The sequence below is a fragment of the Coenobita brevimanus genome, chromosome 75 (assembly GCF_032717465.1).
Source record: "Coenobita brevimanus isolate Jiangsu-jjx chromosome 75, ASM3271746v2, whole genome shotgun sequence".
Classification (NCBI taxonomy): domain Eukaryota; kingdom Metazoa; phylum Arthropoda; class Malacostraca; order Decapoda; family Coenobitidae; genus Coenobita; species Coenobita brevimanus.
The window spans coordinates 1,648,119-1,663,047 of record NC_137028.1 but is presented as its reverse complement, the minus strand read 5'-3'; the positions used below and the strand labels follow the sequence as shown (position 1 = coordinate 1,663,047).

The window sequence follows — 14,929 nt, the reverse complement described above, 5'->3', positions numbered from 1 at the left end:
GAGAGAGAGAGAATCACTGAGCATAAAAGCGACAATGGCAGAGAGAGGGACCCGGGCAAACACTGAGGATCAAAGGGATAAATGACTGTACACTCGTCTGCGTCAGCTTACACACACACACACACACACACACACACACACACACACACACATACACACACACACACACACACACACACACACACACACACACACACACACACACACACACACAAGCTCGCACATCATGCATGCACGCGTGTCGCTATAACAATTTAGTATGACAGGGAGAGATGAGGGAAGGGGGAGAAAGATGAGGGGGGAAGGGGAGGAAAAAGGAATTAAGAAAGGAATGAGGATGGACAGGGGAAGGAAGGAACGACAGAGATTTAAAGAAGAAAGAGGAAAAAGAGTCTGACAAGAAAGAGAGAGTGAAGGAGGGCAAAGAAAAGCTAACGTAGGGAAGGAAAGACGAGGAGTAAGGAAGGAGTAAGGAATAACAAGGAGGGAAGGAAGACTGGGAAGAGAAGGAAGGAAGGGGGAAGGACAGGAAAAAGGGAGGAGGAAGGGAAAGGGAGAGGACGAGATGGAAAGGGTGAACAGATGGACAGGGGTAGCTTGGGTAATGCACCAACATGTCACACAAAAAATTTTATGATCTTGCTTACATGATTCACGTCCCCTTCCCTCTCCTTCATCTCCACTAGTATCTCATCATCTCTCTCTTTTCACTTTTCCCCTTCCTTTCATATCTCCCGTCATCTCTACCTCCTCTCTTCTCCTTCCCTCGTCTCTCCCGTCTCTCTTTCTTCTCTCCTCATTCACATATTCCCCTCCGTTCTACATCTTCGGTCGTCTGTAAGCTCTTTCTCCTCTGTCCACATTCCTCGTCTCTTCCTCTCTCTCTCTCTCTCTCTCTCTCTCTCTCTCTCTCTCTCTCTCTCTAACACTCCTTTTCCTCCTCTACCTCCCTTCACTCTTCCCCCTCCTCTCTCTCTCTCTAACCATTACCTCCTCTCTCACCATCTCCCCTCCATATCCCCTATCATCTCTCCCCCACTCTCCACCTTCCCTTCTTCATTCCTATTCATTCTTCTCCCCCTCTCTTTCCCCCTTTCTCCCTCTCTTTCCTTCTTCCTCTCTTCGATACCTTTTATTATCTCTCCCTCTCCCCCCTCTTCTCTCTATTCTTCTCCCTCTCTCCCTTTTCTTTCATTCCCCTTTCCATCTCCTGTTTTCCCCTCTACCTCTCCCTTCCATACCTTCTCCCCCCCCTCTCTCTCCTTACCCCCACCCACACCCTCCACTTACTCGCTCCCTCTCCTCTCCACATCTATCATCTCTCCCTCCCCCTCTTCCCTCCCCTTGCCTCCGTAATGAGCTTAGCCCCCGCCAATTTACTTGTGATGTAAAGTTAGGTGGTGGTGGTAACGCTGGATGCTGATATCTCCCTCTCTCCCCCCTTCTCTCTCTCTCTCTCTCTCTCTCTCTCTCTCTCTTTCACTTCCGTTATCTTTTTCTCACTCTTTCTCCTCGTGTGTATGTGAGGGGTGTATGTGCACCCGCATACATATATTTTACATACAATCTGTCTGTGTCGATGTGTGTTTTATTAGATATTCCGAAGGCGTATCCATTATAACCGAGTCCGTTCCTATGTATGTATGTATGTGTGTATGTATGTATGTATGTATGTATGTATGTATGTATGTATATATGAGTGCTAAAGAAATCCTCATGAATGCCTGATCTGATCTGGATACAAATTGGCAGTTATATTTTGTGTGTGGGTCTGGGAAGGTATGATTCGATTCTGGTGCAGATTGATGGAAGGTGAAGGTCACTGTTGTAGGTCAAAGGTCACGTTTATCTCATGCCTCTCAGATAAGACTGGGATTAAACTTGGTGCATAAATTGCTGGGGGGGGGGAAGGGATTGGAAGATGAGACTGTATTTTAGTGAAGATCGAAGGTATAGGTCACGAATGAAGGTCACACGTCAGGCTCAGGTGTGTGTGTGTGTGTGTGTGTGTGTGTGTGTGTGTGTGTGTGTGTGTGTGTGTGTGTGTGTGAAGGGAGAGGTGAAAGGGAGCGTATAAGCCCACGATAACACAGGCTTCGTATCGTGTCAATCAATCCCCCACCAGAGTATCGAGATATTTTTGGATCACCCATATTGAAATCCGCTACCGACAAGTTTGACGACCTCGCGTGCCTCACAGTTCTGTTTACCTAAGCCTCTTGTACCGTATTGATCCACCACCTGTTATTTCATCCAGTTACCCCTCACACAGTAGCGACAACTCTAGTATTCTGTTCCAGCTAAGGTCAGATGTTTTTGTTCAGCTGAGAGTGAGTTAGGAGTCTTCGAGGATTGACATTTGTACCACTAACCCTTTTTAAGTTCGGGGCAGCTATGGTACACTTCCAGCTAACACAAGACGATTTTGTTCAGCATGGAGTGAGACATAAGGAGACTGGGAGAGTTATGCAGGAACCATTAACCCTCTCATCGTCGGGACAACTCTAGTACTCTGTTCCAACTAACGCCAGACGGTTTTGTTGCACTGAGAGTGAGTCAAATGAATGTAGGAGTTTCTATCCCCCCTAGACAAAGCAAGTCTTCTTTTTATTGCTCACATTGTGCCACACCGGGAGAGGAAGCTGGTCACCCTTACCTGAAACGTCGGACTTAAATAGCCTAGCCACGGGCCCCTACGATCCTGGCGGGGTGAAAATTACTGGAATACCCTACGAGAGGTAATTTTACTCACCTTTAAATAGGCGTCCTCACACTGAAAGGGTTAATAGCTGCGGGATAAATTGGCAGTGGCGCGGGAAGCAAACAATTTATTTCCACCCGTCGATACAGGGAAATTAATTATTCCGGCGGCGGCATGAATTTAATTTACAATAAATTTAATATTCAATACGAGAGAGAGAGAGAGATGACGCAAGGTGTGTGAGAGAGAGGTGGTGGTTGGAAAGAGAAGGAGAGAGAGACCGAAAAAAAGTGCGTCCGTGTGTGTGTGTGTGTGTGTGTGTGTGTGTGTGTGTGTGTGTGTGTGTGTGTGTGTGTGTGTGTGTGTGTGTGTGTGTGTGTGTGTCATGACGATGATGATGATGATGATGATGATGCACAATATATATATTCTCTACGTATGTTAATATACAGTATGTACACACCCTGATAACTGTACCAAGATCTATGTGTATAATCTGTCTAGTCTTGCATGTACACTAATACTCTTAGCGGTACTCACATTTCAATCCACGAGTATACTCTGATAACTATACTTAAACCTATGTATAGACTCCAACATCCATAACTACCTCTACGTATGTACTCTTCTGGCTCTACTTTGATCTATATATATACGCTGCTATAGTTAGGCCGGTATATATATTGTTCTATACGTGGCAGGTGCTGTGTTAAGTGAGAATGACTAGTTCCCTTGACCTTGGGAGCAGGTGTGTCCAGTCCACTGTTGTACCTCGGACGCCAAGGAAATTTATCTCGACAGTTGCAAGACTCGGTTAACTGCGAGGTCTAGTACACACACACACACACACACACACACACACACACACACACACCTGTCGTAATGGATCACCTACACACATATGTATACGAGAATATTTTTTTCCCAAACAATTTAGGTCAAAAAGTCACATTATTTTTTCTCATGAAACTAAATCAGCCATACTCCTTTTTAGGTATCTATTATTTGATTTATTTCCACATAGGCATCCGCACATTCTATTTACCTTTATCCACCCATCCACCCACAACCCATTCACATACCGACTGCATGAACAAATTAACGAGGCCAGGTAGGACGGGTCGAGAAACAATAGTGCCATCCACAATAGTGCGCGGGACTGCACTAGAGAGGCGAACAATGTAAAAGCGGTAACTGAAGCCCAAGCCAATTCAATACTGCTTGCAATTACCGGCATACCTTGGATTCCAGATACGCGGCGAGAAAAAAATAATTAGAAAAGGGAGAAAAAAGAAAAAAAAAAAAAGGAAAAAAAATCAGTATGCTAATTTTCGCGGATTCTGTAATTGTTTCATCTTTTTACCTGGCAGAGAAGATTTTCGTATTCTTTAGGCCTATTTCCCGTACAGAAGACAGTGCTACGACCCTAGAGCCTTTCCACAGCACTTTTTCGTGACTAGCATCATTTTCCGGTGTAAATCTCTAGTTTATAGCTCAGCATTCAAGATGGGGATACCGGAATTACACGCCCAGTTGAAGTGAAAAGAATATACGAATGAAGCGTACCGATATTAGCAAAGCCTATAGTGGTCTGATGTTGTTTGGGCATTATTTTTGTTTCCACTCAGACGATTTCACTCAGAAATTGGAGAGACTACAGTAGTGGCAATTACTGCAAATACGCTACGGAAAAAAAAGAAAAAAAGGCGAAAATCCGACACCATCATCACTATCATCATATCCATCAAGCATGACCATCACCATCACCATCACCATCACCATCACCATCACCACCCATCAACATCATTCCAACCCTACTATTCCCACTACTCTACAATGGCTGGCTAGGATACAGAAAGAATACCATGAAATCACAAAAATATAAAAACGACCTGAGCGACAAGTGACACGTGCCACACATCCAGTCACTCAAAGGATTATTGTGTTTACTGCTTTCATGGGAGGAGAGATGCGGTACTAACACAGGTGCCAGGCATTGGAGAATGATAATAGGATTTTTTTTATTAGATGACTCGTTAAATCATTTCACTACTTGGTATATCGCTTGGACTAAAAATACAAAGGAAGAATGGAAAAATCGCCCAGAGCCAGAAAATTATTAGTACTGCTAGGATTAATGGAAAATAGTTGACGTTATTGGTACGAGATATCTTTCTAAAATCATTTCAGCTTGTCTGCAGGTAGCATCGACAAAACTGAAAAAGGCGTTATCGTACTAAAGTAGAAAAGGAACACACACACACACACACACACACACACACACACACACACACATACATACACACACACACACACACACACACACACACACACACACACACACACACAAGCCCTCCCTCCATGCACCATCCACACACACCGCCTACAAAACTAATAGCAGCAGTATTGAAAGCAACAGTAGCATAACAAAAAGATAAAAGAATGAACACAACATAAAAAGAGTGAGAGAATGAGTGAGTGAGTGAGTGAGTGAGTGGCCTGTGATAGAAATATAACAGGATGGAAGACTGAAATCGATGGATGTCTGACGTCATTCTTTCTGATCTCTACACTGCCACTTTATATTGATTAGCGTACCCCTTTTTCTGTCTGCTTCTATCTATCTGTCTATCTATCTATATACAAACACACTGACACATGGAAACAAACACACACACACACACACAAAACGTCGAGCTGATTACCGTAGCTCCCTTCCATTTTCCAACACAATAAAAAACAGAAAAGCAGAAAAACACTCCCTCTCTTTTCCAGGTTTCCATCAGTGTCGAGAATAACTGTTAAAACTCCATCGACGGGGCAGGACCAGAAAACGAAGTGTGTAAATACAACCAATTTCCGGAGCATCAGGCAAAGCTTTCCCTCTCTACTGACAGCCTGTGATTCGTTGACCTTTGACCCCTGGCAGCTTTGGTGGTGGTGGTGGTGGTGGTGGTGGTGGTGGTGGTGGTGGTGGTGGTGGTGGTAGTGATGATGATGATGATGATGATGGCTTGGTAATACAAATATCCAGTGAAAAGGTTCTGAATGGCAAGAAATGCAGTGTTTTTCCTCCCTATACTCCAGACGTATATATATGTTTTACAGGCGGGACTTTACAATCTAGTGGGATGAGAGAGAGAGAGAGAGAGAGAGAGAGAGAGAGAGAGAGAGAGAGAGAGAATACACCATGCAGCACACATACAACCAATTTCCCGCGAATCATGCAGCTTTTTCCCATCGTACTGACGGCCTATGACCCTTGACCTTTGACCTCTAGGGTGCTTTATGGTGCCGCAAACCTCCAGTACACAGACCACGAACAACACACTCAACTATCTATAATGAAAAAATAGAATGAACTAAAAAATGGATGCTTACAAAAAATCAGTCACATAGTTTCTGTAATTACTCTTGTCTGATACATCCCAAAATTTATTTCAAAAGCAATGATTGATGCCTACACAGGATTCTTAAAGTATCATTTTCACACACACACACACACACACACACACACACACACACACACACACACACACACACACACACCTAAGAACATGACTTTCACACTGACTTACATTGCTTTCAACTGTTAAATTCGAAGAGGTCGACTTGATAGCACTCTGAAAGCATTTGGTAATATAAACGATAGATCAAAGTGTAATTAAAGCTGCCTTAGCCATCAGTCTGCCTGTATTCACTCATGCTGGGAATGAGAGAGAGAGAGAGAGAGAGAGAGAGTAAACGTAACAAACCTGCATCAACAACAACAGAAAGAAGTGATCTCTTCTCTTATCAGGTGTACCTTATATATAATCAACCTGAGGCCTTAATTACAAAGTGTAGCCAGCAGGTATACAACACGGTCAGCCATATTCTTTTATAATCATGGCCTTCACAGATTATCGTCAAATATCGGTCAGCAATGATTCAGATGGGCCAGGCGTATTCTGTCATCGTCGCGTCCTTCTGAATTTATCATTAAACTTCGGGAGCTTTTCCACTGCCAAGCACCTGTCTAATGGCCGAGAGATCAAGGCTGTAAAAATGCCCAGGTGTTTTTTTTATAAGAGAGCCTCACATGGCCACAAGCCGCCACCCGTCACCCACCCTGCCGAGTTGGCAGAATGTGGGTGGAATCGATGGCTTCCAAGGACTCACAATACAAACTCTTTAATTAAAGTCCCGGTGACAGAAATCAATGCCTTCGCAGCGACTAAAATGTCAGATCTGTCCAAGGTCTCCGTCACAGTAACCAACTTGACGGATGTCTTAATACTGAACGAAATCGCCTTTCTTTAACCGTAATAAAATACTAATAATAATAAAATACTTATAGTACTATATAGTATAACAGTGTAATGTAGTCAATGACAAGGTTATCCACGACCACGACAGCAGTCATCATAGTTATCATCGTAATGAAGGTTAATAATGAGTTAACTGACAATGGAAGAATACATGTACCATTTCAAGCTAGTGCACAGCAGGCGATACTGATCAAAGGATAAAATTATATCAGTTCAAGGCACGTAATTAACTGACGGGGAAATGACAGGATAACTAGAAAAGCGACGCTGGACTGAATTTACAGTTCTGGTTTTAAAAAATGTCTATCTATCTATCTATCTATAGCCCGACGCCCTAATCCCGCAAAGGGTGGCCGCAGACAAAACGCCTCCAAGGCACTCTGTCACCCACCATTTGACTCCCCTCCCCCCAACTCACCCCCCCCTTCCCTCATATACCTCTCAACTCCATCCCTCCACCTCATCCTCGGTCTACCCCTCCCTCTCCCTCCCTCCACCTCACCTACATACACCCTCTTAGTCAGTCTTTCATTCTCCATTCTCTCCACATGTCCAAACCACCTCAGTGTATTTCTGACCGACAGAAAATAAACAGGGTGAATAAAAGAACGATGCAGGAATGAAGCCACAAGTTTAACCTTTTCTCACCAAGACATACTCTGTATTAGAAGAGAATCTTCTGGGGTGAAAGGGTTAAATAGAAGAACATCACGAGAAGAAACTTTAAAAATTCATGATGCGTAAACAGATCAAACAAGAAATAACAATAAAGCAAGAAAAAAACACAGGCGCTCCTTTTTGGTTTCGCGGCCGCCTCGTGTTCTGAGAGGGATATGAAACGAGGCAAAGGAGAGTGAGCTAAATGCAGCGGCCGAGGCTAATTTGCATGACAGATGAGGCAGGTGTGGCCGGGTGAGACGAGCAGGCAGGTGAGGCAGGTGGGTGAGACAAGTGAGACAGGTATAGGCAGGTGAGAAGAGCTGGGGAGGAAGGTGGGTTAGGTAGGTGTAAGGATGTGTACCGTAGACATTAAGGGTGGTGCGTGAGGTCAATGAGAGAAGCCATGGCAGGTGAAAAAGCTGGAAATGATGGTTAGTCAGGTAAGCGAGGCAGGTGAGCAAGGCGGGAGAAGGTGAGTTTGGCAGGAAAGTGAGAAGATACAGACAAGTGGGAAAGAAGGTGAGTGAAGCAGATGAGAGAGAGACAGACTGAGGGAGGCAGGTGTAGGTAGGCAGCTTAGACGGACAGGCCAGATAGGAGTGGATTGAGTGCGGCAGGTGAAGGAGTAGGGTGAGACATATTGCGAACCAGGTGAGGGAGAAGGGTTAGGCAGGTGTAGACAGATTAAATGGACAAGCATGGCAGGAGAGGAGTGCAGCATTTTCACATTTCATTCTTGCCAGCACCAGACGATTATATTCAACTTAGAACAAAATATTTCCACTTCAAAAGCCAAAAAATTAATGTGGGATTTATCTGTTTACTCCGATTCGAAAATTCTCCTCAAATGCCAACTTTACCAATAAAAGAAAAAAAAATGCGACTACAAAAAAATCCATAACACCTAGACCATAAATGTATATATTCCTGATTTTATGACGACATGGGGAAAAATAAGACACGTAAGGAAGGAACGAAAAACAAGAAGATTGGGGAGAAACGCATTGAAAAACTGGCTACATGTCCATAAGGCTCTGGGGACGGCCATTTTTGAAAGAGAGAGAGAAAGAGAGAGAGAGAGAGAGAGAGAGATTTTTCTTTCGCTCTTTTAAAACTCTATTATGGACCGCGAAGACAATTTGTGGAGCCGTGAAATATTTGGAGAAGTTGACGTGTTTCGAGTTCTTTGTGGGGAATGGGAGGTGGAAGACTGAGAGAGAAAACTGGAAGTGGAAGACTGAGGGTGGAAGACTGAGAGAGAAAACTGGGAGTGGAAGACTGAGGGTGGAAGACTGAGAGAGAAAACTGGTGGTGGAAGACTGAGGTGGGTGATGGGGAGCTATCTGAGGAATGGCAGATATCTACGAAGTGTAAGATTGAGGCTGGAAGATCGAGGCAGGAAGACTGATGGTGGAAGACTGAGGGTGGATGACTGATGATGGAAGACTGGTGGTGGAAGACTGGAGGTGCAAGACTCGCAAAGAAGACTGAGGATGGATGACTGGGTGGGAGATTAAATGATGGAAGATTGGGAGGTGTCTGAGGAGTGGAAAAACTAGGTTCGAAGACTGAATATGAAGACTGAGGGTGGAAGACTGGGAGTGGAAAACTGGGGTGGAAGGCTGGAAGGTGGAAGATTGCACGTGGAAGATTGAGGTGGAAGACTGGAGTGAGAGACAAAAGATGTAAGATTAGACTGGATGGTGGTAGACTGGAAGTGTAAGGGGAGCGGTAGGAAGAATAAAATGAAGAAGCTGCGACAGTGGTGAATGGTGTGAGGTGGGAGGATGTGGTTGGAAAATGGTAAGGTATGGTGGAGGGACAGTGGGAATGAGGAGGGTATGGCAAGGTATGGTATGGTTGGGGGAGACAGAAGGGTACGATGGGGGGATGGCAGGGTATGGTAGGGACATGGTAGCGTATATGGTAGGGTACGGTGGGGAAATGGCTGAGAACACACACACACACACACACACACACACATCCTCAAAAGAAACCACAATCTCTTCACTCGTCTTTGACCAAATAACATTCTCTCTCTCTCTCTCTCTCTCTCTCTCTCTCTCTCTCTCTCCCTCTCTCTCTCAAGGGGCGCTAAAACTTGACGTTTCTGACAATACACATCTAAAGGGACGCAGGCAATATCGAGAGAAAATGTTGCAACTCAAGGCCTGTCCAAGTTGCATGATAAGAGGGGAAGACTGGGTGGAGAGGGGAACACTGAGTGGAAAAAGGGGAAGGGGAGGGTTGAATCTGGCTTTATTGGGTGTGGATCGACGTGGACTGGTGTGGATACATGTGGCAGTGGTGTGGAATGGGTGGGTTTATGTGGCTGACTGGTGTGGTGTGGGTGCTTTGTTCTGCGTGGATGGTGCTATACGTTTAGGTGGTGGGTGGATATATATATAATTGCTTGGCGGAACTCTGGATTTTGGGTGGGCGTATGTGGATGGTAAGTTAACATGGATTAGGGTGGATCTGTAATTGATTTGTGCGAATATTGCGTGTCTGTGTGTGGAAGCTGGGTGGACTTGCGTGGATGTTGGAGAAGTGTGGCCGGACGATGGTGGATGGGTTTCTGTGGATGGTGGTAGCTTTATGTGGATGATGGTGGGTTTATGTGGTTAATGGGTGTTTTTTTGTGGATGGTGGGTGGGTTTATGTGGATGGTGGTGGGACTGTCCAGATGGTGGTGGGTTTATGTGGATGGTGGGTGGGTTTATGTGGATAATACAAAGAGCTGTGTCGATGTAAATGTGGATCTAGTTGTGTTTTGGGTGGATTTCAATGGATACTACGTGGAGCTGAGTGGATTTTGAGTGGATGTGATGAATGCAAGGCGGATTTTCTTATATGCGTAGGTGCTGCGTGGATTTATGTGGATACGCCGTGGATGGAGTGTATGTCTGTGGATGTGGGCATTGTGTCCACAGCCAATGTATTTTCCTGCGAAGCGAACTGATTGTATACCTGTGAATATGAGGTGGATTTAAGTGGATGAGGCTGGATTTACGAAGCGCGGCGTTGATTGGATGGATCAGTATGGATTTGGGGTGGATCGAGAGAGATAACGATGATGGAAGATGAAGGAAGTAGAACTGGGTAAGACTAGTTTCGAGTTAAGAAAAAGGTTGTAGGCTAGATTATGTGGAAAAGAATACGCCGAAACACACACACACACACACACACTCACACACACACACACACACACACACACAACCCAGAATTATGTATATGCAAATGTATGCTTATTAAATCAATTATGCCAATGAGATACAGAACATTAGTCATTGGTACAGACGGCTTTTATCAATGTATTATAAATCCTACTCTGTTTCCTAAATCCTTATTGTAATCCAGTCTGAATCCTTCGTTTGTAGTTCTATGAGATGGAGGGGAAGAAAACAGAGAAATAAGGAGGAAATAGAGGAGGAGAGGAAGAAAAGAGTGAACTAGGGGAAGAATTTGGGCAGGTAAGGGATAGGATGCAGGAAAGAGGCAGCAGAGGAAAGAGAGTTGGAAGAGGGGGAAGAAGAGGGAGAGGATGAAGCAGAGGGAATAGAGGAAGGAGGGAGGGAAATAAGGGAAGGCAGGAAGATAGGAAGGAGGGAGGAGAGGATAAAGTTGAGGAAAGAAGGGTGAACGAGAAGAAGGAGAAAGGAGGTATAAGTCTCTCCTCACTAAATAAAAAACAAATGATGTCTCCCTAAGCCTAACACACAGCACAGGCCAAACCCAGTCAAGCTTCATCCAAATGCCAAGGCCATCTTTTGTGATGTAATTTGTCTGTACCACTCATCCCCCATCCCATTCCTCTCTTGTTTCTTCTCCTCTCCTCTGCTGTTTCTCCTTCTTACCCTTCCTGCTTTCTCTCGTTCCCTTCCGTCCCCTTTCCTCTATTCATCCCCACTCCCCTCTTCTCCATGTCTCTCTCCTCTCCTTTTTCTTTTCTCTACTCTCCCACTTTCCTCTTCTCAATGTCACTCTCTCTCTCTCTCTCTCTCTCTCTCTCTCTCTCTACCACGAAGATTACCACTGAAGCTACACAACATGTCCACCGACCTTGGATGTCTCAACGCATCTGTGGCACAATATCCTTTAATACTGTGACAAATATTACTGATTTATTCTTTATCCCTCCAAAGCAACTGCATCTACATACCTATCCACCTAGCCTACCTTTACCTGTGTACAGCGATGAGCAAAGGTTCTACTCCAGCTGTAGGAATGGAAGGTGGCACATGACCCATTTTTCAGTGACAGCAATATGAAGCAAGCAACAACAAAGTATGAAAAGGATGACCACTCACTTTCATCGGAGGGTGGGAATGGGAAATATAGAATCTGGCTGAATATAGTGTCTGCAGGAGATTGTTGGTTAACTTTTGCTCATGGCTGTACCTATCTATCTATCTATCTATCTGTACATCTCCCTCCTTTACCCTACTGCACCTAACCACCCCATTCTCTCCCCAGGGGCGTGCTTGCTGCGGCCCAGAGACTAAACCTGACGTCGTACTTTCACTGGGTTGCCTCGGACGGCTGGGGGAAGCAGAGTCACCTGGTGGACGGCCTGCAGGAGGTGGCAGAGGGAGCCATCACCGTGGAACTCACTAGCGAGGTAAGGCGGAGACAGAGACAGAGAGAGAGAGAGAGATGGGAGTGGGGTGAGAGGAATGACAGGAAGGGAAAGGAGCACTTAGGCAATCCAGACAACAGCAGACCTACTGGCGTATGACGGGGATGCTCGCCGGGGTAAAACTAAAAACTCAGCAAATACCGAAAAAGGAGACTTCTCTACCCACTATTTTTTGGCCCTCAATGTCGGCAGGAAAGAAAGAAAAGCAGCATAACTATTGGATTGAACGAACATGGAAATGCTTATGATATGAATGGTAAAACAGGTAGCATTATACTGTACTTTATCCCTATAGTTTCCAAAAAGAAAATCCATCCATCCACAAAGAAAAAAAAACATAATTTACCTATTGTCTCAGTCGTCTGCGCACGCACCTACCTGAAAAAAAAAATTAAATAGTTATAATAATAATAATAATAATAATAATAATAATAATAAAAATAATAGGCACTTAATGTTGTGAGACAAGAGAGGGAGATGAAGGAGAGGGGAAATGACGAAGGGGACACAGAGAATAGGGGACTTGGGTGAAAGGCAAGAGAGAGGTTGGTGAAGGAGGGAAATGAGAGGGAATAGAAAAACTGTGAAAGAGAAGTTGGAGGAGGGAGGGAAGAGTAGTAGGAGGAGAAGAGGAGGACGGGAAGGGAGGGGAAGGGAGAGGAAAAGGAAGAGAGCACAGAGGAAAGGACTAGGGAGACGCAAAGTCAGAAGAGAGGAGGGAAGAGGCTGGGGGGTAGAGGAGGGAAAGCAAGGAACGTTGAAAGGGAGAGAGGGAAGTAGGGAGGGATCGAAGAAGAGGAGGGAAAGTACGGAAGAGACACTGAAATGGGGAGTAATAATAAAGAAATGAGCTGTAAGAGAAAAACACGTACATCCCTGAGGGTAAGAGAAGAAAGACAACGCGATAGGAAGCGGCAAAAAAATAACACCTATCATAATAAATTCAGACCCCACACTTCCTGCCGCCGTCCCTGCCGTAAAGTTATAGTACCGAATCTCATTTTTTGTCTTAGCCAGGAAGCAGTACGTGTAAATCTCGAGGGAGAGGATTCGTAAGAGATCTGAACCATTTATTATGAGGAACGAGTCTCCACGGAAGTTGTTTTTATGCTATATTTGTATGTCGTTTTGTCTGGTCATATTTTTCACTCCATTAGTCACTCTAGTTTGGCTGCGAAGTGTTTAATTACGAGCGAAGATAAAAATATAGATACACAATTCTCTACATAATTTAAGCTTGATAACGTCATTGAAAACGATCCCTGTTTGCTGAGATACATGATTTTTATCTGTACTCTTAACTTTATCACAACGATTGGTGTGTAATAGGCTGAAAAACATCGTATATAGGTAACAAGAGGCCACAGAAAAGAGCATGAAGGAATTTTAAGTAACAAACAATAATAACCTCGTGCGGTAATGGCTGTCACAATGAAAAAAAAAAAAAAAAAAAAAAAAAAAAAAGCGAGATGGTGTTTCGTGAGTACTGTGTTAGGCCAAATGATGAAAATGGTAGTATTGTTCTCCCTTCCCATTCTCCTATCTTATTCATCCCGTCTGTTCCCTTATTCTGCATTACCTATGTTACTTTGCCTAGCCTTAGTCATTCCTATGTTACCGAATTCTTTAACATTATTTCTTCTGTGCTGTCATTTCAAGCCCTACTCTACCTGCTCTATCTCTCCCTGCCCTGCCCTGCCTTCATTCTCCCCTGCCCCGCCTTGACTGACTGTGCTTTGACGTGCCCTATCCCCACTTTTACCCTGACATATTGCCTCCCCAGCACGAATGAGGGGGATGAAAGCAAGCCATCGATGCACCTGCAGCCACGGAAGAAAAAAGGAAAACTAATTCAATGATAGGTGCTTTTGAAACAGAGCACGAAAGAATTAACCCTGTCATGATCGGAACAACTCTAGTATTCTGTTCCAGCTAACGCCATTATTATTATTATTATTATTATTATTATTATTATTATCATTATTATTATAACTGAGAACGCAAAGGTGTAATCAAGCTCCATACTCTCGATAGTTACACATGAAACACCTGCAAATGCTAGCTGTGATTAGCCTGCATCCCACATTAAAGAATGCTGTCAGCAATAACAGAGAAAGACCAGACAATATCACGTGCATCAGACAATATCGTAACAATATGAGTTTTGTTCACATTTTACTAATATTCCACTAAGAGGCTAAGAGTATTAATGCACGTAAGAGGAGCCAGAAGTGGAAGTGGAAAGTGGACGTCAAAGAGGAAATCTGGTTCGAATTTACTGACCTAGTGGATGAAACAATAGCAATTTGCCCCGAGTGGAGGAAGAAGGAAAATAAAGGAAACAGAGAGAGAGAGAGAGAGATTCAGTCAGCCAGATTCAGAAGAGCCATGTCCACTATGATAGCAGCTGAAAAAGTAAAGTGCGTTGGTGGAGAATTGACAAAGGGTCAGAGAGGCTAGTGTGTGTGTGTGTGTGTGTGTGTGTGTGTGTGTGTGTGTGTGTGTGTGTGTGTGTGTGTGTGTGTGTGTGAACGTCCAACCTTCACACACACACACACACACACACACACGAGGCGGAAGTAAGCGAAGTGCACATGGGGAATTGGCTGATCTGACGGT

General features: G+C 44.3%; 1 protein-coding gene across 1 annotated transcript in view; it reads left to right on the top strand.

The window, feature by feature from the left end:
• mGluR (metabotropic Glutamate Receptor) overlaps positions 1-14,929 on the top strand; it is a 350,025-nt gene that overhangs the window by 230,716 nt on the left and 104,380 nt on the right. The window contains exon 3 of the mRNA XM_080278811.1: positions 12,148-12,292. Coding sequence (XP_080134937.1) covers positions 12,148-12,292 — 145 coding nt within the window. The remainder of the gene's footprint in view (positions 1-12,147; positions 12,293-14,929) is intronic.